The following is a 24133-nucleotide window of genomic DNA, read 5'->3' as shown; positions in this document are numbered from 1 at the left end:
TATCTATAAATAGATAATTTCATATGCTATAAGTGCTCCAACTGAACAAGTGTAATTTTTGCCAGTTGCCCCAGAGCACACAGATGCAGTGCTTCAGAGAGGATTTGATCAAACTGTAGAAGGTTTGTGTTGCTAGGTGATAAAGATTATGGGGGGAAAATAATGAGTTTCATGGCTTCAGTTCTCATTAATAAGATCCTAGCGATGTAGATGCATTTCATGTTCTAAAGCAGCGTTCCACGACTTCATTAAATGATGTAATCCTTTATGCCAGCCAGTGATTATTAGGTTTTCCTGGTTTGTAAGGGCTTATTTTATATTTAACAAGTGCATTGCCTGGAACCCTAAAATATGAAGTCGGATTAATAGTTCAAACTCTAATCCCCCTCCGATTCTGATCTTATTCAGAATATGTCCCAACCACCCAGACCTTCATTTTAAATAGCTGGATTCCCATTTTTATAAACTTCTTGATAGACAGATGTCTAAACATACAGATACAATAGTTTTTAAGCAGATCTAACGTTATCAATGTCAGCAGCAGATGGGGCTACAGATGAAATCTACATTTGCAGATTCCTACGCTTAACCACTTCAAGTCCGGACACTTTTATCCCCTTCATGTCCAGGCCAATTTTCAGCTTTCAGTGCTATCACACTTTGAATGACAATTGCGCGGTCATGCAACACTGTACACATATGAATTCTTTAGCATTTGTTTGAGACAGATAAAGCTTTATTTTGGTGGTACTTATTCACAATTGGGAGTTTTATTTTTATTGCTATATACATGAAAAAGTCCCAAAATTTTGAAAAAAGAGTTTTTCTTATAATATTTTGCAAATAATAATATTTCTTCATAAATCTTAGCCAAAATTCATTCAGTTATCTTTTTAATAAAAAAAAATAACCCAAATTAGTTTAAAACCAAAAATTATAATTTTTCAAAAATGTTTTTAAATTTTAATTTTTTTTTATATTATTATTTATGGGTTTTTTTTTTTGCTTTTTTTAACATACTGTCACCTTAGAAATACAGTGTCACCATAGTGACTTGTAGTCACTATAGTCACTTGTAGGGGTGATGAAATTTTTTTTATTTTTTTTTACACTAATTGCTTTTACACCAATAAAGGCTGTACAAGCAATCATTTCTCCTTCTCTCTGGCTGCATTCTTGCAGCCATTGAGAAATACTGTGCGAGCTGTGATTGGTCAGAGCTTGTCACATGGTACAAGGCTGTTGTGAATAGTCTTGTACCATGTGACCTCTGATCATTCACAGATTTCACATGTAGTAAGCAATGATGTCAGAAGTGACATCTTGCTTACTACTATTCATGTGATCACTGAATGGCTAATCAGTGATCACATGATCGGGACCTCACACAGAGGTTCCGTACAGCGATCGGTGTCCAGAGGACACAGTGGGCACCAGATTGTGGTGCCGCACACTCCCAGGGAGCACGCACAGGCTGTAAATGTGGGCGCCGTTTATGAATGGCAACCCGCTCCTGCACTGCTCCCATCTGGCCGTTTATGTACATAGGCCGGACAGGAAGTGGTTAAAATGTTATTAAACCCAGAACCAATAATGTATTATATTGCAGCTCACCAATCATTATATGTGGTGGCTGCATTATTTTTATTTTCATTGGCTTTTTTCTCTGTTTTCACCTGGTGGTCTGGCCCGTGACAAACATTCTGTATTAGTGAGACACAACTCTGGATGAAGGAGTACAGCAGACAGCAGCATTGTCAGTCTGGAGGGGGTGGGAGTGTTAAATGTTTTTAGCAGATTTGAATACAATAACAAATTAAAGCCAAAATCCAGCTAACACTTTATAATCAGTTACAGCAAACAGTTTTTTTCCTTTTGGGATAAACTTTTTTTAAGAAGAAATAAAAGCTGACAGTTTTAATCATCCCTGGCAATGTGGATTGGTCTCATCCATGTAAACTGATATGGTCTGCTGGAGAGCTTGAGCTTCTTAAAAACAGCAGAGTTGCTGGCTGAACAACCAGATGAAAATAGAAAAAACAAAGAAAAAACAGCTAAATACATTCCAGGTGCATCAAAGTGTGCAAAGTCTTACAGCTTGTTTTCTTTAAAAAGAAAGCCATAGCCTGAATAGAAAAGCATGTCCCCTGCCAGCATGCTGTAGAGAAGGACCCTTTGCACTCTGTGGAGGAAGTGGTCTCTCTGCAGGGGTCTGGCCTACCCCTTGCTGAGTCATACCTGTAAGCGAAAACTTTTTTTAGTTTTGGATAGAGTGCGGAAGGGTTGGACCCTCCATTAAGGTGTTATTGCTTTCTGTGCTCCCAATGGGGAGATTACTCTGTTTGTCCTAGTGACTATCGTTACTGAAACAAAAAATAAGGAGAAATTCAAATTGTTGACGGGAGATAGGCATAAGTCTTCTAGTAGAGACAAGTGTTTTGGTACAGATGGAGAGATTTCCTTTCACTTTCCTGTTGCATCTCTGGGATTCAACTTAAATCTCCACAATGGGACACAGATTGCTGCTCTACATATACTTTAAACTAAAAAAAGTAAAGAGGAAAGGATAGGTTACATCACGGTTTTGGTAAGGATTGTGCTCCTTCAGAACCTTTCTGCTTACTGTGTCTCAGACTCATCAATTAATTCTGGCACCCCTTGTCTCACCAAATGATCTACCCTCCCTCTAGACTTCCTAGGCTGTCAGGCAGAGCAGGGGAAATTTCCCCCAAAGGGTGACAGACTGCAAAAAAAGTAAAACATTTTAGAGTGGTGCACTTAAGTTCTGTTTGTGTCTAAAAATCGTGGAACTATAGATCTAAAAGGGAGGTCCTTGTTTCTGCTGTTGCTAAAGGCATTACAGTTCTACCAGGTGCAAGGATCTAGACACCCAAATGTATGTGTTATTATGTTGGATACCCTGCTGGCTTTTTTTCAGCTAGAAACTTTAGTAGTGATAGGCCGAACACCCCCCTGTTCGGTTTGCTGTCGAAAATTTTAACCTAATGAAAGTGTGACCGCGATTCGAGTATGCGGTAAGATCCCGCACAGCTACTAAAACACCGCATGAGTTATATTAAGTAATGCAGTATTTTAGTAGTGAAAATATTCTTTAAGGTTTCAGCTGTCAGCAAGGTTTCCCACTGACAGCTGAATGTAAACCCTTCAGGTCTGGTATGGATTTTGAGAGAAACACCCACACCAAAATCTTTTTAAAAAATGGCGTGGGGGTCCCCCCCCAAATCCATACTAGACCCCTATCCACTCCTGCACCATACCAGGCTACATGCCCTCAACATGGGGGGTGCTTTGGAGCAGGAGGGATCCCCCCAAAGCACCTTGTCCCCATGTTGATGGGGACAAGGGCCTCTTTCCAGTGGTTGTGGAGGTCTGCGGGTAGGGGGCTTATCAGAATCTGGAAGCCTCCTTTAGCAAGGAGGCCCCCAGGTCCCGTCACCCAATTGTGGAATGATTATGGGGTACATTGTACCGCTACTCATTCACAAAAAAAACCTGTAGTTTAAAAAATGACAGAAGACAGTCTTTGACAAGTCCTTTATTAAAAACAAAAATAAATAAATGTCCCTTGAAGTAGATCCAACATCAATCACAATGCCCCCCAATCCGAAGAAAGAAAAAAAATAAAACGCTCCGCATCGCCGCTGGCTCCCACCGTCTGACAGCTGCACCGGCCTGACAGTTCTTAAATATCTAAGGGGCAGGGCCACCTGGTGATGTCAGCCGGGTCACCCCGCCCCTTGTGACATCAACATGCGGTGTGATTGGCCAGAGCATTGCACTTGATCTGTGGTCAGGTGCATTGCTTTGGCCAATCACAATGTCAAGATGCAGTGCATTGTGGGGTGCGGTAGGTGAACAGCCCTTACCGTTTGTGTGTTCGCCGAACACATGAATGGCCAATGTTCAAGTCGAACTTTTGTTCGATTCAAACATCAAGCCCAACTCTAAACTTTCGCAACATGATCTGCCTACAAAAGTTTCAGGCTGTTTCCCAAAATGATGTCTGATCTCCCCCTGTTGCATTGGGAACATTGGAAACCTTCACAATAACTATGGTGGCATGATTTGAGTTAGGATCTCAAGGGGTATGTCACACCATGCTTCCCCAAGAGGGAAAAGAAGCTATGGAAAGATTCAACACATTTGCATCTACTAAAAAAATTATATAATTCTGGGATGAACTGGCTTTTAAAGATGAAAGGCACAGAAACATCTGTATATCTTTGCATTTTGTTTGAGGATATGCATTGAGGGTCACTAGCATAAAATCACCCAGGGATACTGTAAAAGGCATCATTAAATTTGAAGACATCTTCTAGCTCTCATCCCTATGATTCACAAATGCTATGTTTCAGTTGATCTAAATTTTTTAAAAGATAAGGACACTTTCAATATAAATGTGCCTCTTAGATTGTAAGCTCCAAGAATCAGGCCCTCCTATCACTCTTGTATTGAACTGTCTTGTTGCTGTATTGTCTCCCGTTATATTGTAAAGCGCTGAGCAAACTGTTGGCGCTATATAAATCATGTATAATAATAATAAATAATTATTTAAGCAGAAGTCCAAGCATACTTACATTGGACCAGCTTGGCAAGTATCCATGTGTGTACAGCTGCTGGGGATGCTGGAAATCACTGTAGTAGCCTGCGCTGCATACTATGAGAGCTGTGATCCTTCTGGGTTCTAAGCGGGTGGCTTTTGCCCTGCAAACTGAACATGGGAGGTCTCTCAGCACGTCTGCATTCAAAGAACACCTTGTATTTTTTTTTTAATGAATACGAGGCATTCTCTGCTTAGATGAGATAGGGATTGTGATGACACCACCCCTCTACTCCACCTTGTCTGATCAAAGAACGTCTTGAATTCATTGATAAAATGCAAGGTAGTGGAAGTACTGAGCAAGTGACCTACCTCCCTGTGTTCAGTGTGCAGAGGAGAAGCAGCTTGCACAGAAGATTTCTGCTTTCACTGTATGTAGTGCAGACTACTACAGGAATTTACAGCCTTCACAGTGGCTCTCTGCCTATTAGATATGAATACTTACATGAAAGTATGCAAAAAATGTCATTCCTGAAGTTCAGTCTTAAACTTATTTAGGCAAATCAAGAAAATCATCAACTGTAACCTGTCCCCATTAGAGCCAGCATTATGGGAGAGCAATATAACTCCATGTTAAAAAAATATATATATATATGAAAATATGAACACTACTGTGTTTTATGTTCCCTCTAGTATGCAATATTATAGTTATATGAATGATGTTATGAAGGGTTATGAAGGGCTACTGAGTGAATACGTGGCAATGGTTGCTTAAAGTGGTATTAAACCCAAAAGCAAACATTTATTATATTGCAGCTTACCTATTTTTAGTGATGTGATGGCTGCATTAGTTTTATATTTTAGACATTCTTTCTTCTGGTGATCCAACCAGCAAGTCTGTTGTTTTTCAAAAGAACAAACTCTCTTACAGATGTAACAGTTACAGGGATGAGACAAACCATTTACCACTGATAGGGGTGTATAAAATGATCAGTGTTTATTTATTTATATAAAACCTTTACCCCCCCAAAGAAAAAAAAAAACGTACTGCTTCTAAAGCGTGAACTGGAGTTTAGCTTCAATTTTTTTTAGAGTATATATATGCAGCCGAAGGGCCTTAGCGGAGAGAGGCCGCATATATGCGTACCAGAGTGTAAACACAGCTGTACTGAGAGCGCATGCCCTGCACGCTCCCGGCAGCTAATGGAAATCTCCCGATCTCTACTTGAGATTGGGAGCTTTCCGATCATGTGACTGCTGTGACAGCCAATTATGGCGGTCACATAATCAGAAACCCCATCTCCCAATATCTGAAACCTCTTAAAGGGCTAAGACGCGAGGGTGTTAAGGAGTTAAATGCGCTAGTACATCTAACACTCCCCTCCCCACAGACTGACAAGGTCCAAAAGTGCCCCTGTGCTCCTTTATACAGAGTGGTGTGTATCTAATACAGAAGGTGAGCAGATCAACAGGTGAAAACAGAGGAAAAACACTTAAAAAAAAGAAAACTAATGCAGCCACCATATATAATGATTGGTAAGCTACAATATATTACATTTATTTTTGGGCTTAATACTCCTTTAGCTTTCCAGGCATTCCCAATAATAATAATTTTCAATGCTTCTGTAGGTCATGTGCCTGCACTATATGTTTCATAACAAAAACAGCTTTTCATCTAGATGTGAATGCACAATATATATGTAAAGCACTGCATAAATTGATGTCACTATATAAGTACCTGAAATAAATAAATAAAATAATAAATAAAATAAATGTTGTACTGGGAAAGGGCTTATACAATGGTGTCTATTGGGGCCTCTGTAATAAAAATAAATAAATAAAGGTTTAAGAATCTAGAACATCATTTCTACAACTTACACCATAGTCTTCCCAAATAAAAGTAATTCCTCTAAAACCTCAGTATTACAACATCCTATTATATTTTAGCCGGCTTCTTCCTTAACGCCGAAAGGTTAACTAAGAAATTGGCAGGCTCTGTATTTGCACAAGGAGATACCTTTGAGAATGTGCTCTTACAATTAAAGGCTACAAAAGGTTTCAATAACTGACTTGAGGAATGAGGCTAGAAATCAATATTGTCATCATGAGAGGATTACATTACATATTAACTTAGGGTAGGAGATAGCACAGACCAGTTTTACTTCGCACATGGTTTATTCAAGTTTGAACTCTGGGCTCAGACACAAAACCGTCCATGAAGTTGACCCTCTATTATATCATGATTTTAAATCACGAGAGTCTAATGCCCCAGTCTATGTTTTTCGTGGAAAACTGATACCCCATGCCTGCCCTCTATGAATTTTGCTGGGTGGGGAGCATGTAGTGGTATGTGGTGGTGGTATGTCATAAGTTGATAGTCCGGTGTATAGAAAGTAGCACTGCTAACTGTGGGGTATGTCTAAGGTCTGTCATTCTCATTGATCTTGCTTGGGGGGAGACATTCAAATGGTCTGCTAGCCCATAGCTGGCTTACAACAGTAATACCAGTATAATAATGACAGGTACATGAAAAAAAAAAAAAAGGGGGTGCACTGTCTCCTAGAAACTCCAAAGTGCAATTGTGTATACAATATAACTATATCAAACCATATTATCATAGAGAAAATAGATAATGTGAGTTCAATATATGCAATAACCTAAATAAATATAAAGATAACACCACAAATAAGGTTGTGCCAAAACATCCTACTCAACTTTCAAAAAAAAAAGACAGCGCACCCCCTTTTTTCCCAAGTAGTTGTTGTACATCTAGTATCTAGATTGTGTAGTGGATGCAGCAGTCTTTATTTATTTTCTGATTTTTGCTATCGCAAGGAAATTATTTGGTTTGTTTTATTAGACTCCATGCACACTGGGCGTTTTACTAACGCTGGAGCGTTAGCTGTGTAAAGTCACATTAAAAATGTGAGTTTTTCAGCGGTTTTTAGAGTTTTTGTATTAGCGTGTAGCCTTTTTTTTAGTGTCTTTTAGAAGTTTTTTTTACAAAAAAAATTCTTTCGTAAAAAAAAGTCCAAAATTGCTGGTTTGCCTCGATTTACTGCATTTTACAGCATTAGAGCATTTTTACAGCTAAAAAACTCCTTTAGAAACCCACTAGCTCTGGGGTTTTTTCCAGCCAAAAAATGCTCCTGTCAAAAAATGTTGATTACAGTCTATGTGTGCATAGGATAACATACTGGGGAGTTTACTAGCTGTAGAAAAAAAATGTCAAAAGCCAAAAACAGCAGCTGTAAGTCCTCATGCACACTGGACACTTTTAACAGCTGTTGTTTTTGGCTTTTGATGTTTTTTTCTGCAGCCAGTAAACCCCCCAGCATGCTATCCTATGTGTCCATGCACACATAGACTGTAATCATCATTTTTTGTCAGGGACGTTTTTTGGCTGGGAAAAAAACCCAGGACTAGTGGGTTTCTAGAGGAGTTTTTTAGCTGTAAAAACACACTAACGCTGAAAAACGTGGCAAAACACGGTAAAACATCGTAAACCTGCATTTTTTCCCCAAAAAACACAAACAAATCGCAAATGCAGAAAAACACCGCTAGAGGCTAATGCAAAAACACTAATGCAAAAACGCTAAAAAAAGCTGAAAACTCATGTTTTTATCATGACTTTACACAGCTAATGTTACCAGCGTTATCAAAACGTCCTGGGTGCATGGAGCCTAAAAATGTCCAATGTGCACGAGGACTAATACTGACAGGGAAGCAGGCAGCCAGACTGCAGAAATACAAGCATCTTTCTTTGCACCCTAACCTATGCTATATATTGGATGAACCCTCTGCACACTGCTATATACTCTTTCTAGAAAATTTTTGCAATGAAAAAAACAAGGATTTTTTAGTGCACACATATTGCTAAGCATGTTTTTTTTTTTGTTTTTTTTTTTATAAATTCTTTATTATTGAGCTTTTCAAGAAAATGTTACAAAACAGAGCCTCTGGGCATTCGCTGGCTCAAGCACATTACAATCAAAAAGAACAACAAACATAGCAGCTCAAAATCCTCACTAACTAGATAGTACAGACTCAAGCTGGCTACACATTAGACAATTGTCTTGTTAAATTTCCATTAGATTTACCTTTAGTCAAGTAATGCAAGGGCCTGCCTGATTGCAGACAATTTGAAAGTGTTTAGACTTGACCTCTTATTATATGGTTTTTGTTAAATATAACGGAAATTGTAAAAAAAAAAATTGTATAATGTGTAGTTGGCTTTAGGAGCACCCGAAGGCAGTTAACAACCACACCAGCAATAGGATAGCAGAAGGAGTACATGGGATGAAAGGGAACATACCAAAAAAAAAAAACGTTTTTCGGCTCAGACAATTACAATATCTGTTTGCAGCTAACAAACCTCAGGGGAGTACCAAAAATCTGATCACAGAGAGGTATTTCCCAAAGCAGAACATTCATATCCTCCCAATAGAAGTTCACAGCTGTGAGGAGTTTTTCCCCCCTCCAGTTCAGGGTTAGCAGCAGTGCCTGGACTGGGACAAAAACTAGGCCCGGGCATTTTAGACTGAGCAGCCGATTTCCGAGGGGGGGGGGGTGCAAGGACATTTGCAGGGGCAGTTGGTCCTCCGCACTTTAATATAAAGGGTCACTGTGATATAAAGGGGACTGCACTGTAAGGGGGCACTGTATTGATTACAGTGCCCCTTTACAGCACAGTCCCCTTTGTATCGCAGTGCCCCTTTACATTACAGTGCACCTAGAGATTTAATCACAGTGCCCCTATATGTTCAAAGAGATGGCCCAATCCAGCAAAGAGACATCCCCATATAGCAAAGATGGGAAGTGTCTTTGCTGGACAGGGATGTCTCTTTCCTGGATAAGGATGTTCCTTCTTGGACTGGACTGTCTCTTTGCTGGATTGGGATGTCTCTTTGCTGGACAGGGATGTGTCTTTGCTGGATGGGGATGTCCCTTCTTGGGCTGGGCTGTGTCTTTGCTGGATTTGGATGTCTCTTTGCTGGACCCAACTGAACAAAGAGACAGCCCAGTCCAGCAAAGAGACAGGCCAGTCCAGCAAAGAGAAATCCCCATATAGCAAAGACGGGATGTCTGTTTGCTGGATGGGTATGACCCTTCTTGGACTGGGCTGTCTCTTTGCTGGATTGGGATGTCTCTTTGCTGGATCCAACTGGGCAAAGAGACAGCCCAGTCCAGCAAAGAGACAGCCCATCCAACAAAGAAATAGCCCTTCCAGCAGAGAAACAGCTCATCCAGCAAAGAAACAGCCTCTCCAGCAAAGAGACAGCTCGTCCATCAAAGAGACAGCCCATCCAGCAAAGAGACAGCTCATCCAGCAAAGAGACAGCCCATCCAGCATAGAGACAGCCCATCCAGCATAGAGACAGCCCATCCAGCAAAGAGACAGCCCCTCCAGCAAATAAACAGCCCCTCCAGCAAATAAACAGTCCATCCAGCAAATAGACAGCCCCTTCAGCAAAGGTACAGCTCTTCCAGCACAGAGACAGCCCCTCCAGCAAAGAGACAGCTCATCCAGCAAAGAGACAGCTCCTCCAGCAAAAAGACAGCTCATCCAGCAAAGAGACAGCTCCTCCAGCAAAAGACAACTCATCCAGCAAAGAGAGAGCTCCTCCAGCAAAGAGACAGCCCTTCCAGAAAAGAGACAGCCCATCGAGCAAAGAGACAGCTCTTCCAGCAAAGAGACAGCCCATCCAGAAAAAGAGACAGCCCGTCCAGCAAAGAGACAGCCCGTCCAGCAAAGAGACAGGCCGTCCAGCAAAGAGACAGCTCATTCAGCAAAGAGACAGCTCATCCAGTAAAGAAACAGCCCATCCAGCAAAGAGACAGCTCATCCAGCAAAGAGACAGCCCATCCAGCAAAGAGACAGCTCCTCCACCAAAGAGACAGCTCATCCAGCAAAGAGACAGCCCATCCAGCAGAGACAGACCCATCCACCGCCACTACAGACCTGTCACAGTGTGCCAGCAGCTGTGGGTAAAGAAGAGAGGCCACCGTTCTCCCTTCAGTGCAGTAGTCAGCCGAGCAGGTGTCCCTGTGTCAACAGCGCTTCCTGCTTGTCTCCAGGAGCCGTCACTGCCGCCACTCCTGTCGGCCCTACATTAGGCATAGCCGCACAGCGGAAGGTGAGCGGCGGCCGTGGCCTGTATCAGCCCCATCCAGACCGCGGTCGCCGCTTACCTCCCACTGTGTGGCCCTGTCATCTTAAGCCCGTCGGCTCCGGCACACCGGCTCCAGCACACATGGTCAGTCCCTAACCTGCTCTGCAGAATACAAGTGTTACAGTAGATATAGTGTCAGTATGGGGTGAATAGGCCCAAGTTGGAGGAGAGTCCAAGTCTAGCCACTAAGCTGAAATGCCATTGAAATAAGATATACCTGTGCTCAAATCCCAATAGCTTGTACATGTATATAATTCATCAGGTGCTAAAAGGGTGTGAACACATGTTAACACTAGAAACTCTGAATGAACCCTCTGCACATTGTGTTAGTCAATATAGTCCCAATGCAAGAACAGGCAAAAAGCTTTGCTTTGTATTGCAGTGTTCACCCCAATGCTGTCAGTGAGAGGTGTGCAGCATTTTATTGCACAGCAGCACATTGCAATAGATCAGAATATGTTTTATTATTTTTGCTATCTTATCAAATGTAACTAGCTGCTGGTTGTAATGCAGTTTAAATCGGACTTAGGCTTGGTTCGCATATATGCATTTTGCATTTGATGCTTTCTCCAGTGCTTTCTGCAGTTTGTTTTGTGTTTTTCTACACACGTTTTTGATGCGTTTTGTTCAGCTTTTTTTTGCTAAAGTGGATTTTTTTCCCTTGCTGGGCAGAATAAAAATGCAAAATGCACTACCATGCATTTTAGCAGCTTCTCCATTGAACTCTATTGTAGCAAAAATGCTGATTTTTGCTTTTAAAAAAGTCTCTGACCCTTTCCAAAAATGCAGCAGCTCAAAAAAGCATAGATGTGATCAAGTTCTATAGGAAACCATGGTAAATGGACTGTAGTACGTTTCTGCAAAAAGCACTAAAAAACACACTGGTATGAACGGAGCCTTAGGCTTCTTTCACGCAATAGGGTGTATTTATAAAGCAGTGAATGTGCCATTTATCAAATATTCACTGCAAGTGAATCTTCCTGGTGCATGTGTTTTAAATTAAAGGGAATATAAACACAGAAAAATTGTGTGCTTAGTGCAAAAAGAAGTAATGCAGTAACCTATATTCTGTAAACAAAGGACAGGGGGGATTTATCCCCTGAAGGTGTCCATTGCACCAGATGAAATGCATGTAGGGTCAGGCCCAGGGGCGGACTGACAACTCATGGGGCCCCCAGACAATAGAGGATCATGGGGTCCTTGCCCATACTCAAAAAAGCCTATGAAAAAGGTACCAGGGGCATCTCATGGGGCCCCCTACTGACCCCGGGCCCTCGGGCAGTGCCCGGTTTTCCCCTAGTCAGGCCATTGGCCTATGATGTTGTACACCCACTGTTGATCCCTGGTGTGGTGTGTTTTGTCTGTGTTACTCTGTAACCTTTGTGGGTATATCTACTTTTAATAAATCATGTGTATTTTGAGGTGCTGGCTTTGGATAACCAGTGAAGGACTGTGGAGGTGATGGATTCAGTGGTATCCAGAGTGGTGGTCCCCCCATGGATGATTTCTGCTCTGTTGATCTCTTATCATTTGTTGCATTTGGATATCATTACTTTTTGGTAAAGGAACTGGCACACTTGTCTGTGAGGTGGTTTGGGATTCTTACACGTGATCTTTCATGATTTTCAAGATTTCACATTTGGTCTTTTATTCATTTCTCTTTGAAATTTACTTCTTTGTTATGCACAAGTGAATTATATGTTCTGGGACTATTTTACCATTTATTTGATGCATTTTTTCATTACGGTTTAACAGGAGTTAATTTTTTTTTTCACACACGTTTTTGTATTGATCACCATAGAAATATTGGTTTTGCGAACCTTTTAGATAAATTACAAGAAATGACTGACCACCAGTAAGTATTTGGTGAATGTCACCTTTACTGCGTAAGGCCCCTTTCACATGGGGTTGAATCCACTTTGCTCAGCAGGGGATCTGTCTGCTGATCCCCTGCTGAGCGGAACAGAGCAGAGCGGATGGATGACAGGTCCAGGTTTGCTACATTCCGGCAGAGCAGATACAGCCTGCTCTATGGGTGGTCAGGTGTAAACAGATTTATACCCTACTGCCCTCTAATCCAATCCGCCTAGATGGAGGGGAACGGATCCCCTTTCATTTTTTTTTTTTGAGATGATCGGATTGGAGGTAGGCAGGTGCAAATGAATACAAGTCAGCTTACAAAAGCTGGTCTATAGGAATACATGTGCCATCCGATCAGGTCTGTCTGAAAAACTGACAGGCGGACCTGATTGGATTGCCTGTGTGAAAGGGTCCTTATACATTTGCCCCTATGTGTTGCATTAACATTGCATATTGAATGGTTTGGCAGCACACCATAACACACTATTTATCAGACATGCAAACTTTTTTAAAGCAGCACATCTGTGTTGTGGTGTGTTGCAACACAGGTCTGTTGCCTTCTACTGTAATAAGTGCTTTGGGATGTCATTTATAATGAATGGCATTGCAAACCACTGCAGCTTACTGAGAAAACTATTTCAAATTTTTAGAGCTCTTTAATGACTGACGTGATACCAACTGATTGGCACAATACCAGTATAGGTGCCTATATTTTAAAAGGAGTCAAAGTCTTTACTAAGTAACTACAAGCCTGTAAGTTAAACTTCTATAGTTGGGAAGATACTTAACCATTGTCCGCCTGCTGTTTATAAATGGCAGGGCGGTGGCAGTCCAGGGGCGGGTTGCCGTTCATAAACGGCACCCGCCTTTTCTAGCTGTGCGCGCTCCCTGGGAGCGTGCAGCACCGCGATCCGGTGCCCGCTGTGTCCTCCGAACACAGTGAAACACCAATCATCGGACGGGACCTCTGTACGAGGTCCCGATCATGTGATCACTGATTGGCCAATCAGTGATCAAATGCAAAGTAGAAAGCAAGATGTCACTTGTGACATCATTGCTTACTATGTGTGAAATCTGTGAATGATCACAGAAGTCACATGGTACAAGGCTATTCACAACAGCCTTGTACCATGTGACAAGCTGTGACCAATCACAGCTCACTTAGTACTTCTCAATGACTGCAAGAATGCAGACAGAGAGAAAGAGAAATGATTGCTTTTACATCCTATATGGGTGTAAAAGCAATCAGTGTAAAAAAAAAAAAAAAATCTTCATCACCCCCCACCGTGGTGACACTGTACTGCTAGGGTGACAGTATGTAAAAAAAATAATAATAATAATATAAAAAAAATAAATAAAAATGTAAAAAAAAATGTTTAAACATTATAATTTTTGGTTATAAACTAATTTGGATTTTTGGATTTTTTTTTTTTACTAAAAAAATAATGGAATAAATTTTGGCCAAGATTTATGATGAAATATTATTTATTTGCAAAATTTTATTAAAAAAACACTTTTTTTCAAAATTTTTGGACATTTTCATTTACATAGTAAAAAAAATTAAAATCCCAGCGGTGAATAAATACCACCAAAATAAAGCTTTATCTGTCTCAAAAAAATGGTAAAAAATTCATATGGGTACAGTATTGCATGACTGCGCAATTGTCATTCAAAGTGTGATAGCGCTGAAAGCTGAAAATTGCCGTGGACAGGAAGGGGGTAAAAGTGTCCGGACAGGAAGTGGTTAAGAGTCTAAGCAATAGTCAACATGGATTCATGAAAGACCAAAATCGTCTAACATATCCACTTTTTTTTTTTAGGAAAAGAACAAAAACTGGAGTAGTCGTGGTGGTTATAGTAATTTTGTGCTGTGCAAAAGCAATTGACGCAATTCCCCACAGGTGGCTAATGTGGCTTCAAGTTAAGGTCTATTGGCTTACAAAATTAGGTCAGTAAATGAATAGAAAACTGGCATATTCAAAGGGTATTTATTAAAGAATATGTAAACTCAACATTTCATATTCCTGATGTGTGCCTGCTGTACCATGTACTTGTATGAAAAAGTATGAAATCCCTGGTGTCCCTCTCCTTTCCTATTAAAAACTGACCACACTAAGCAGGGAGCACACAGTGGGCAGTTCTCTATCCATGCTGGGAACTCAACCTACTCTCCTCCAATGATCAGATTTGCCCCATCATTGATATCAACAGGAAGAATAAGGCCCCATCACAGGTGTCTGTGGCAAGAAGTGTCCAAATCGCTGTTGTCAGTTTGAGAAATAATGCCTCATATCAGTGGGAGAATAAGTGCTCCATAATTTGTATCAATAAAAGGAAAAATGCCCCATCATTGTTGTCAGTGGGAGAAAGAGTGTTTCATCATTGGTGTCGGTGGGAGGAATAATGACTTGGATCAGTAGAAGAAATACTGCCCAAGGGCCAGATAATGTCAAGCAAAGGGCCACATTCAGCCCTTGGGCCACAGTTTGGAGAACACTGTGGCAGATCATAGACTTAAAGCAATATTAAACCCAAACACAAAAAAATGTATTAAATTGCAACTCACCAATTCTTAGATGTCATGGCTGCATTCTTTTTCTTTTTTCCTTTGTTTTACCTGGGGATCCAGCCAGAAAGTCTGTTATTTTTCAACTTCTTTTTAACAGACCATCTGTCCAGACAATGTAGCAGTTAGAGGGTTTAGACAAATCATTTACCACTGACAGGGATGCTTGCAAAGGTCAGCTTTTATTCATATACATTATGTAAAAATAAGGAAAAAAACTGATTTCTGTAACTGCTTATAAAGTGTGAGCTGGAGTTTAGCTTTGTTAGTCAAGTCCATCTAAATTCTCACTTGAGAAGAGATTAAGGGGAGATATGATCAACATGTATAAATACATCAGTGTCTTCATATAGTGAACTCGGTGTAGAGTTATTGTCCCTGAGGTCATCACAGAGGACAAGGGGGCACTATTTACATCTGGAGGAAAAGAAATTTAATCTCCAAACAAGGAAAGGTTTCTTCACAGTAAGAGCTGTGAAAATGTGGAATAGACTCCCTCAAGAGTTGGTTCTGGCCAGCTCTGTGGATTGCTGTAAAAAAGGCCTGGATTCTTTCTTAGATACACAGAATATAACTGGATACTAACATTTATAGGTAAAGTTGATCCAGGGAATATCCGATTGCCTCTCCGGGGATCAGGAAGGAATTTGTTTTCCCCTGCAGGAGCAAATAGGATCATGTCTTGCTGGGTTGTTTTGCCTTCCTCTGGATCAACTCTGGGTGTAGGATTATAACTTTTTTTTTTTTCTTTGGTTGAACTGGATGGACTTTTGTCTTTTTGTCAGCCAGACTATGTAACTATATCTATAAATCTGCTAGTCTAACACTACCATCTCTACAAACTGACAATTCTGCTCTCCAAAGGTGTCTGCTCTACTACTTCATCCAGAATGCAGACACCATAAGACCGGAGGTGGGTTACTGGCTGGATCACCAGGTGAAATAAAGGAAAAGGTTTTAAAAAAAGGACACTAGTGCAGCCATTATTCAAGGATTGGTAAGTTGCATTATGTTACTTTTTGTTTTGGGGTTTAACACCACTTTAATAAATATAACCAGGTATGTTTTACCATAATGTGCTAGTATGTACTACATATTAGCAAATAATGGCAGACTTACCTGTCAAATGAAGCCCTTCAGTGCTGCGTTGTCACCGCTTCTGCTGGTCCTGGGTGCTTCCAGTCTTCCTTCCAGGTTCCGTATGTTTGGCCACTTGAATGTCTGAGCCGCAGTGACAACATGTGCATGCGCACCGGAGTCACATCGCCAGGGCAGAGATCAGGTGCAGTAAATGTACGCTGAGATGCACATGCACGGCTCAGTGTACATTACAGCTGATAGGCAGGGGGAAGCATTTACGATACAAAAGACCAATTGGGCCTCTTCTATCATAAAAAACCCTAGCTGTCAGTAACGTAAAAAACAAAACTGAATTAACCCTTTGCACACTGCTCTGGGTTTGATTTACTAAAGGTAAATAAGCTGTGCAGTGCAAGTGGAGTTGCTTTATATCCAAGGGGAAGCTCTGAAATGAGGCAAAGCTCTGCTGATTTCTTTCATCCAAACGTGCAAGTAAAAATGCTGATTTTCCTTGCATGTTCCCCGCAGTTCTAGAGCAATTGCACGTTCAGTGCACTGGCAGCACATTTCCAAGTGCACTTGCAGTGCACATCCTATTTCCCTTTGGTAAATAATCAACCCCAATGTGTTATACTGTATACACAGTATAAAAACTATTTGGATCTGAGGATAGATATATCTTCTATTCTATTTCCTAGTGCATATCAGTGAGTCTGTAGCACTCCTCAAACTATGTCCATCTACTCCAAATTTATTCTACATGTCTGTTAAAGTATGCCATAAGCAAAACAGTGTAGAAGTGTAGGGACTAGCTAGAGAAGGATTACTTTAACACAATTGGTCAGATTAAACATGCATCAGAATGTACATGTACCAATGACCCCTTTTTTATGCAGAATGTCTGCTACAAATATGTAAGGCTAGATTCATACATTCTCTGAAAAGTGATCCGCAGTGGATTGCTTTTCAGAGTGCAGCTAAGCAGCCGATTTCAGGCTTTCAGGGGGTGATCCTGTCGCCTCCCGAATGGCTGTTTTTTTTATTTTTTCTTCTGGGCAAACAACAATTTTCAATGAGACTAATGTTCAGCAAACACGAGCCAAGTGTTTGGCTTGCAGTTGCAGCATAGCCGTATTGATTCGAATGGCTAAGTTTGACAGATAGTGCCGCTTGTCAACTTGACATGCTATTTTAAATTTGCCATGCCTGCAGTGCCAAGGATTTCTGCTGTGGTATCTAAAAAGCCCCTTTTGGCTGTATTGTAGACTTCAGGTGGGTGGGCAAGGGTTGGTAAAATGGTGACTCCCCCTAGTTACCAGTGTGAAAGAGGCCAAAGGGTGTGCACGGAATCCATTCCGAATTTTCGGTGTTAAAATGTGGACACATGTGCTTTAGAACCTGATGTGTTTTTTATATATTTATTTTTATATGGAAGCTGCTTTTGATGTTAACACAGACATATCTTTTGCACATATGGGACAGGGTGGCAATGCAGGGGCACAATTAGAAAAGTCACCCTGTAATAGAAAGTTTGAAAAAAAGACATTCATGGCAGGATCACCAAGCATTATTTCAACATGAGCTGCAGATTTTCAAGGATTAAGAACAAATTAAGTTAACATTTCATATGTTTCTTTTACAAGTAAAAGATGTGTGACATTTTAATATGTTTGAAGATTATTATCCAAAACTGGAAAATATAAATGTTACATTTGTGATACAGAATTCTAAGTTCGCAAGACCTAGTGTCTACAAACCTGTGAGTTGCATTTAACCATTGAATTGCATTTATTTAAAAAGGAAATACAGTGTCTGCATCATTTTTTATTACCAAAGGTAGTACAAAAAAAAAAAAAACAAGATAAAAATAGGCTTTATTATCTTGTTTGTTAGGCTAGACGAGTACTACTAAGTACCTTTGACCATCTGCAAGGGCCATTTAAAGCACAATATAGTAACAGGCTTTATTATCTCATTTGTGAGACTAGACTAGCAGTAAGCACCCTTCTGCCTGTGTCAGGCATGTGAAAACAACCTGTCATAGGTGTACGTGTCTTTATTACAGACTTCTGCTGCCAGGAGCAGCATAGTGAGGATGACAGAGTGACTATGTCTCCTGGCTGTAGAGTGGGCGTTAATGGTATTCAGCTCAGGTATCCATGCAGATCACTGCTCCGTTAGAAAATGAAAGCATACTTTGCTGCAAGTGCTCTGACGTAAAGCCCAATCATAGGTATCACCACAATAAACCCTGGCAGCATTCTCTGGAGTGTGCTAAACCTGCTAAAGCTCCAGACGCAGGACTGTTTAATGCTATGATGTATATTGTGCATCTTAATAAGGAGCGTCTGCTAAAAGGGCAAAGGAAAAGTAATTGCTTTGAAATAAACTCTCCTAGGAAAAGAGTGCCTGCGTGCGTGTCATTTTATGTCCTTAGGCAATAAAAAAAAACACAGCAGTCACCCACTTCAATAAACTGGTAGCATCAGTTCCCTTCTTGTGCTAATTAAAGTGTACCTCTAGCCACAACTTTATTTTGTGGTAGTGGCTTGAGTAGGGAAAACTCTGAGCCCAAGCAGTTCACACTAATGTAATACTGGAAACGCAGTGAATCCTGTGCATTTTCCGCACCGCTTTGCAATCGCACTGCGTCCATGCGATCTGGTGTGGGTGTCAATGTTAAATTAATGACATTCCGAAACAGATTGCAAAATGCATCGCGATTGCCAGAAATTGGATTGCATGGGTGTAAACACCCATGCGATGCAGATGAGGTGCAAGAAAATAGGGTCCTGCAACATTTTGGTATGGATGCAGTGGGATTTGAACCATACAAAATGTATGGCTAAAACAGCACCACACAGACATCCCATGTGACGTGCAAAGGGATACGGTGCAATTCATGTGCGACTCACATGCGGGGTCCCATAGCACACCACGCAAGTGTTCACTTAGACCATGGCAGATTCACCCCAATTGGTGACCGCTGTCATTTCATATTTGTCACTAGAACATGAATAGAAGTAAACCTCCTAATGGGGACACTTGTTCTGGTAACAAGGTTTGCAATTGAGCTTAAGCCTCTTCAGGCTGCTTTCACATTGATCCATAGCAAAAACGCAATAAAAACACATGCATTTTTTATGCATTTTTGCCATGTTTTGCATTAATTTTAATGGGGAGTTGCTTTTTTGGTGTCATTTTTTTTACTGCACCAAACATGCACCAAAAATACAGCAAGCAGGATTTTACAAAACGCAGTGGACCCCCAATGGATCAGTGTGAAGAGTTCCATAGGATTTCATGGTCAAGTGTTTTTCTTGCACTTTTTTTAATGCAAAAGTGTAAGAAAAATGGATTAGTGTGAAAGCAGACTGATGTTCATTTGCAAATGCTTTTTTCAGGCTTGAGTGTTTTGTCTTATCCAGTGGAAAGCTACTTACAAAGAGGAAAGACAAGAAATTGCATGAAAAACCACACATTTCAGGCTTTTGCTATGTGCTCCCGTTGAGGTCTTAAGGGACTAAAGACACCCAACCTTGCCCTGGTGATCGTCATGTACTTTTTTGAGTTATGAACTAGAAGATTTAAGTGAGATGATGTTCAGATATGAAGAGACAACATAAGATACAATTGAAATCCTCACATCCATTTTCTAGAAAAACACTTTAAAATGCTCCTAAGAGGGAGATTCCTTCACTTTGAAAATATTTCTTCTCCTTTTGTGTCTCCAGGAAAGGAAGTGAAGGCTAATTTCACCATTGGTACACAGACTGTAAACTTAGCAGAGGTTCTAACCATTCCCTACTCTATCCAAAGTGATAGAAGTTTGGGCAAGAGATACACATTACCATTATAATCCTTAGTGCAATAATCACAATACATTAATCTATGCAAGTTCTATTGAAAAAAAAAACCCAAAGAACAATAGCTACATTTCAACGACTTTTATTTCGTTGGGTACAAAAGTTTTCAGCAAAATATTTTATCACATAAACAAGTATACGCACACATACACACAGTCACACAATGCATTCTCCATCTCATTCAGCCCTAAAAACGCAACACTGTTTTGGCAGTACAGCAGCTGAAATAAAGTGCGATATCAAAGCGACCGTAGGATGTATTCCCTTCACACAAGTTTTGTAGGAGACATCCACATTGTTCTGAGCGAACACAACTCTGCAGACTCGCACAAATGGGCCATTCCCACATATAAAGTGCTAATGTTACTTTCAAAGTCTCTTCTCAACAAGTACACAACACAAACCTAGAAGTTAGCAGGCATTATTCATTCGATAGATTGTCACTTGTGCAGCGCTTAGGACTTAAACATCACTGGGCGATCTAGATCGAAAGGACACTTTGGATTGAAAGCAGCCACAGAAGAGGACCCACATGGATCTTTGTATTTCATGGTTTCTATAGGCGTAGATGATAGGATTGATCATTGAGTTGTAAGTGGCAGGTAAGAGTGTGGCATATGTATACACAGAGGGATAGTCTTGGTCTCCCACCACACAGTAAATAGCAAAAGGCAACCAACTGGCCCCAAATGTCCCAAGAATAATGGCCAAGGTAGAGACCCCCTTTTTGGTAGCTACATAGTGGGATGCTGCCAAGAAATGCTGCTGCAGTGCTATTTGGTGGGCATGCCTGCACACAATTTTGCAGATTTTTATGTAGAGATGCAGCATCAAAATAAATATGAAAAAGAAGGAGGTGGACAACAGAGTCACATTACTTTTGGTCAGAGGTCTGACAACGCTGCAAGAAGAGGTGTCATCTAAGCAGTTCCAGCCCAGCACTGGAAGAAGTCCTAAACATACTGACACCCCCCAGGTGACCACAAGCATGAGATGTATCCAGAGGATGGTCTTCTCAGATGAGTAAGTCAGTGCATTGTAGAGTGATAGGTACCTGTCCACCGTGATGGCCAACAAGCTGCTGACAGAGGCAGTGAAGGAGGCCACCAGGAACCCTACGGTGATAAGGCTAATAGTCTCAGACTGGATCACATACTGAAACACAAAATTCAGGATCAAGCCAAAGCCGGCCAGAAGATCTGCAGTAGCTAGGCTTCCGATGAGCACAAACATTGGGGTTCTCAGTGTCGGGGTGTAAAAGATGATGGCCACCACTATAGCATTCTCACAGGCGATGATGGTCCCAGAGATGCACAACATAATATCCCATGGGTTGATGGTGAAGATGGAGAAGAAAGCAGACAACTCCAGGGAAGCGTTGACATCGCTGGTCTGGATCCAGGGAAGAGAGAAGCCGGTGTCGTTCTCATTAAGGCTTTCATTCATCTCTCCAGTGTATGGGTGCCTGAAATGAACCAGAAGTAAGCGATGAGAAGGACTCGAGTAGGGCAATGTGACTTCTACTGCTGAGCGCTGCCGAGTGCCGGCTGGCGCTGTCCGCGGTGCTGAAACTACACTGTGCGCTGATGACTGCTCAAACCTTCACCACTGCTGGCTGCAAGGGATCACAGGCACATTGCATAGTACTCCCTACTCCACAAAACATTGGTGCTACCATTTCATATCATGTCACTACTCAATGACACTAATCTGAAAGCATGCCTTTAACAATACTCAATGACATTATTCTGCAAGCATGCGTTTACCAGTACTAAATGACACTATTCTGAAAGCATGCCTATAACAATACTCAATGACATTATTCTGTAAGCATGCCCTTAACAATACTCAATGATACTATTCTGAAAGCATGCCTATAACAATACTCAATGACATTATTCTGCAAGCATGCGTTTACCAGTACTAAATGACACTATTCTGAAAGCATTCCATTAACAATACTCAATGATACTCTTCTGTAAGCATGCCCTTAACAATACTCAATGATACTCTTCTGTAAGCATGCCTTTAACAATACTCAATGACACTGTTCTGTAAGCATGCCTTTAACAGTACTCAATGACAATATTCTGAAAGTATTCCATTAACAATACTCAATGATACTCTTCTGTAAGCATGCCTTTAACAATACTCAATGACACTCTTCTGTAAGCATGCCCTTAACAATACTCAATGACACTATTCTGAAAGCATGCCTTTAACAATACTCAATGACACTATTCTGAAAGCATGCCTTTAACAATACTCAATGACACTATTCTGAAAGCATTCCATTAACAATACTCAATGACACTATTCTGTAAGCATGCCCTTAACAATACTCAATGATACTATTCTGAAAGCATGCCTTTAACAATACTCAATGACACTATTCTGTAAGCATGCCTTTAAATCACTTGCTGCATAGAAGAGATCATGACCCTTACCTTTAGCAAGACTCAGCAGGACATCTCCTAGATGGGTTGTAGTGAGGATGGCTGGAGCACATGAATGGGATCAGTGAGGATGCAGCACTGCTGGCTCTGTCCACTGAACCTGATGCTACAAGGACTGGCGTTGTGGCAGGTGTGCAGAGGAGGATGTAGGATGCACAGTACTGTACAAGCTGCCTGTATGCTGGGGACAGGGGTGGGCTGGATTTAGGAGGTAGGTGGGGACAGGAGAAATGCTGGGGCTGGCTGTAGGGGCTGGAGAAAACGTGTTTCAGCTGCTCACATGGCTTATAGAAAGTGTGGATGTTGCTGGTGTAGCTCTGCATGGGACCAGAGGATGACAAACCTTTGACGTCTATTGGAAAGCATGTGCAGACGAACTGATGCAGCCCAAGCCTTCACTGGCATCTTCCATCCAGAAAAGATAATAATATCATCTGATCCCTACATCACTGGCACATATTGGAATGTCATTATAAATATATACTGTAAGTTATATCATTAGACAGCATTTGCTCTTCCATACTAGAATTCTTAGGGAGCCTCTGTATAATTTGCTGTGACAGTTATGCACAGTTTTGATGATCCACACAATGCAGCAAACGCTAACCCCTGGTTAACATATATGCGAAATGGTGTCGCATTTTGCACAGGCACAGGCATTTGAATGGACTCCTGTGACATGCAGGGAAGAAGTCCCTGCACTACTTCTGAAAACGCAGCCCGCACGGGAACCTCGGTTCCCAGTACAGTTGCGTTTTCCAATGTGGGTGGCGTGCTATTAGAACTAATGGCACCCGCCCGTGGGTCCGCATTTCTCTGTGTGGGTGGTGCAGCTGCAAGGATTTTCGTGTGGATCCGCAGTGGCACCACCCGCACAGATGTGAACCTAGGGTAAAGGTAATAAACCCAAAAGCAAAAATGTGATATATTACAACTTACTAATTTTTAGACTGTGATGGCTGCATTCATTTTCTTTGTTTTTTTCCCATTTATTTTCACCTAGTGATCCAGCTACCTCCTGTCTTAGGGTGTCTCCAATCTGGATGGAGGAGCAACAGAGACACCTTTAGCCACCAGCATTGTCAGACTGGGGTTTGGGTAGTGTTGTAGTGGATTGTGATAGACAGTCCACGTTTTATTAGATGATCAGTAAAATGACAATTTTATAGTCTTGCTACTGTCTGTATCTTGCTCTTTAAATTCCTTACTCTCTTAAGTAAACAATCAGATATAGGGTGACGGAACAATGATGATAATTAAGATGGCGCCTTCATCCGGAGTCTCACCCTTGGTGACTCATTAGGAGAAAAGTATCTTTTAATGTAAACAACCCCCATAAAAGGGAATGAGTCTCTTTGGGGACAATGATTGGAAGATATCAACACGGATGGACGAACACGCAGAAACCCAGTGGACTTTTCACCCAATCAATGTATATGCTTTGCCTGCATCATAAGCCCTATAAATGATACTGTTAGTTCCTCAATAAAACAGAATTTTTAGGAAGTTGGCAAACTGCGAAGTGTCAGTGTCTTACTTCCACGTGCACGTATTCTCATATTAATTTGGCT

The 24133-nt window shown here is 41.1% G+C and overlaps 1 protein-coding gene across 1 annotated transcript; it reads right to left on the bottom strand.

The window, feature by feature from the left end:
• Positions 1-20172: 20172 nt before the first annotated feature.
• GPR6 (G protein-coupled receptor 6) lies at positions 20173-22859 on the bottom strand. The gene is made up of 2 exons (XM_089664695.1): positions 22554-22859; positions 20173-21571 (listed from the first exon to the last, which is right to left on the bottom strand). The coding sequence occupies exon 2, from the start codon at positions 21550-21552 to the stop codon at positions 20569-20571; it is 984 nt and encodes a 327-aa protein (XP_089520821.1). The 5' UTR covers positions 21553-21571; positions 22554-22859; the 3' UTR covers positions 20173-20568.
• Between the last annotated feature and the right edge of the window lie 1274 nt (positions 22860-24133).

This window comes from Staurois parvus, unplaced genomic scaffold, assembly GCF_062004578.1.
Source record: "Staurois parvus isolate SC_StPar_1 unplaced genomic scaffold, SC_StPar_1.0 ptg000048l, whole genome shotgun sequence".
NCBI classification, from domain to species: domain Eukaryota; kingdom Metazoa; phylum Chordata; class Amphibia; order Anura; family Ranidae; genus Staurois; species Staurois parvus.
Note: the sequence above shows the minus strand (reverse complement) of the source record. Positions and strands in the feature narration are given on the sequence as shown.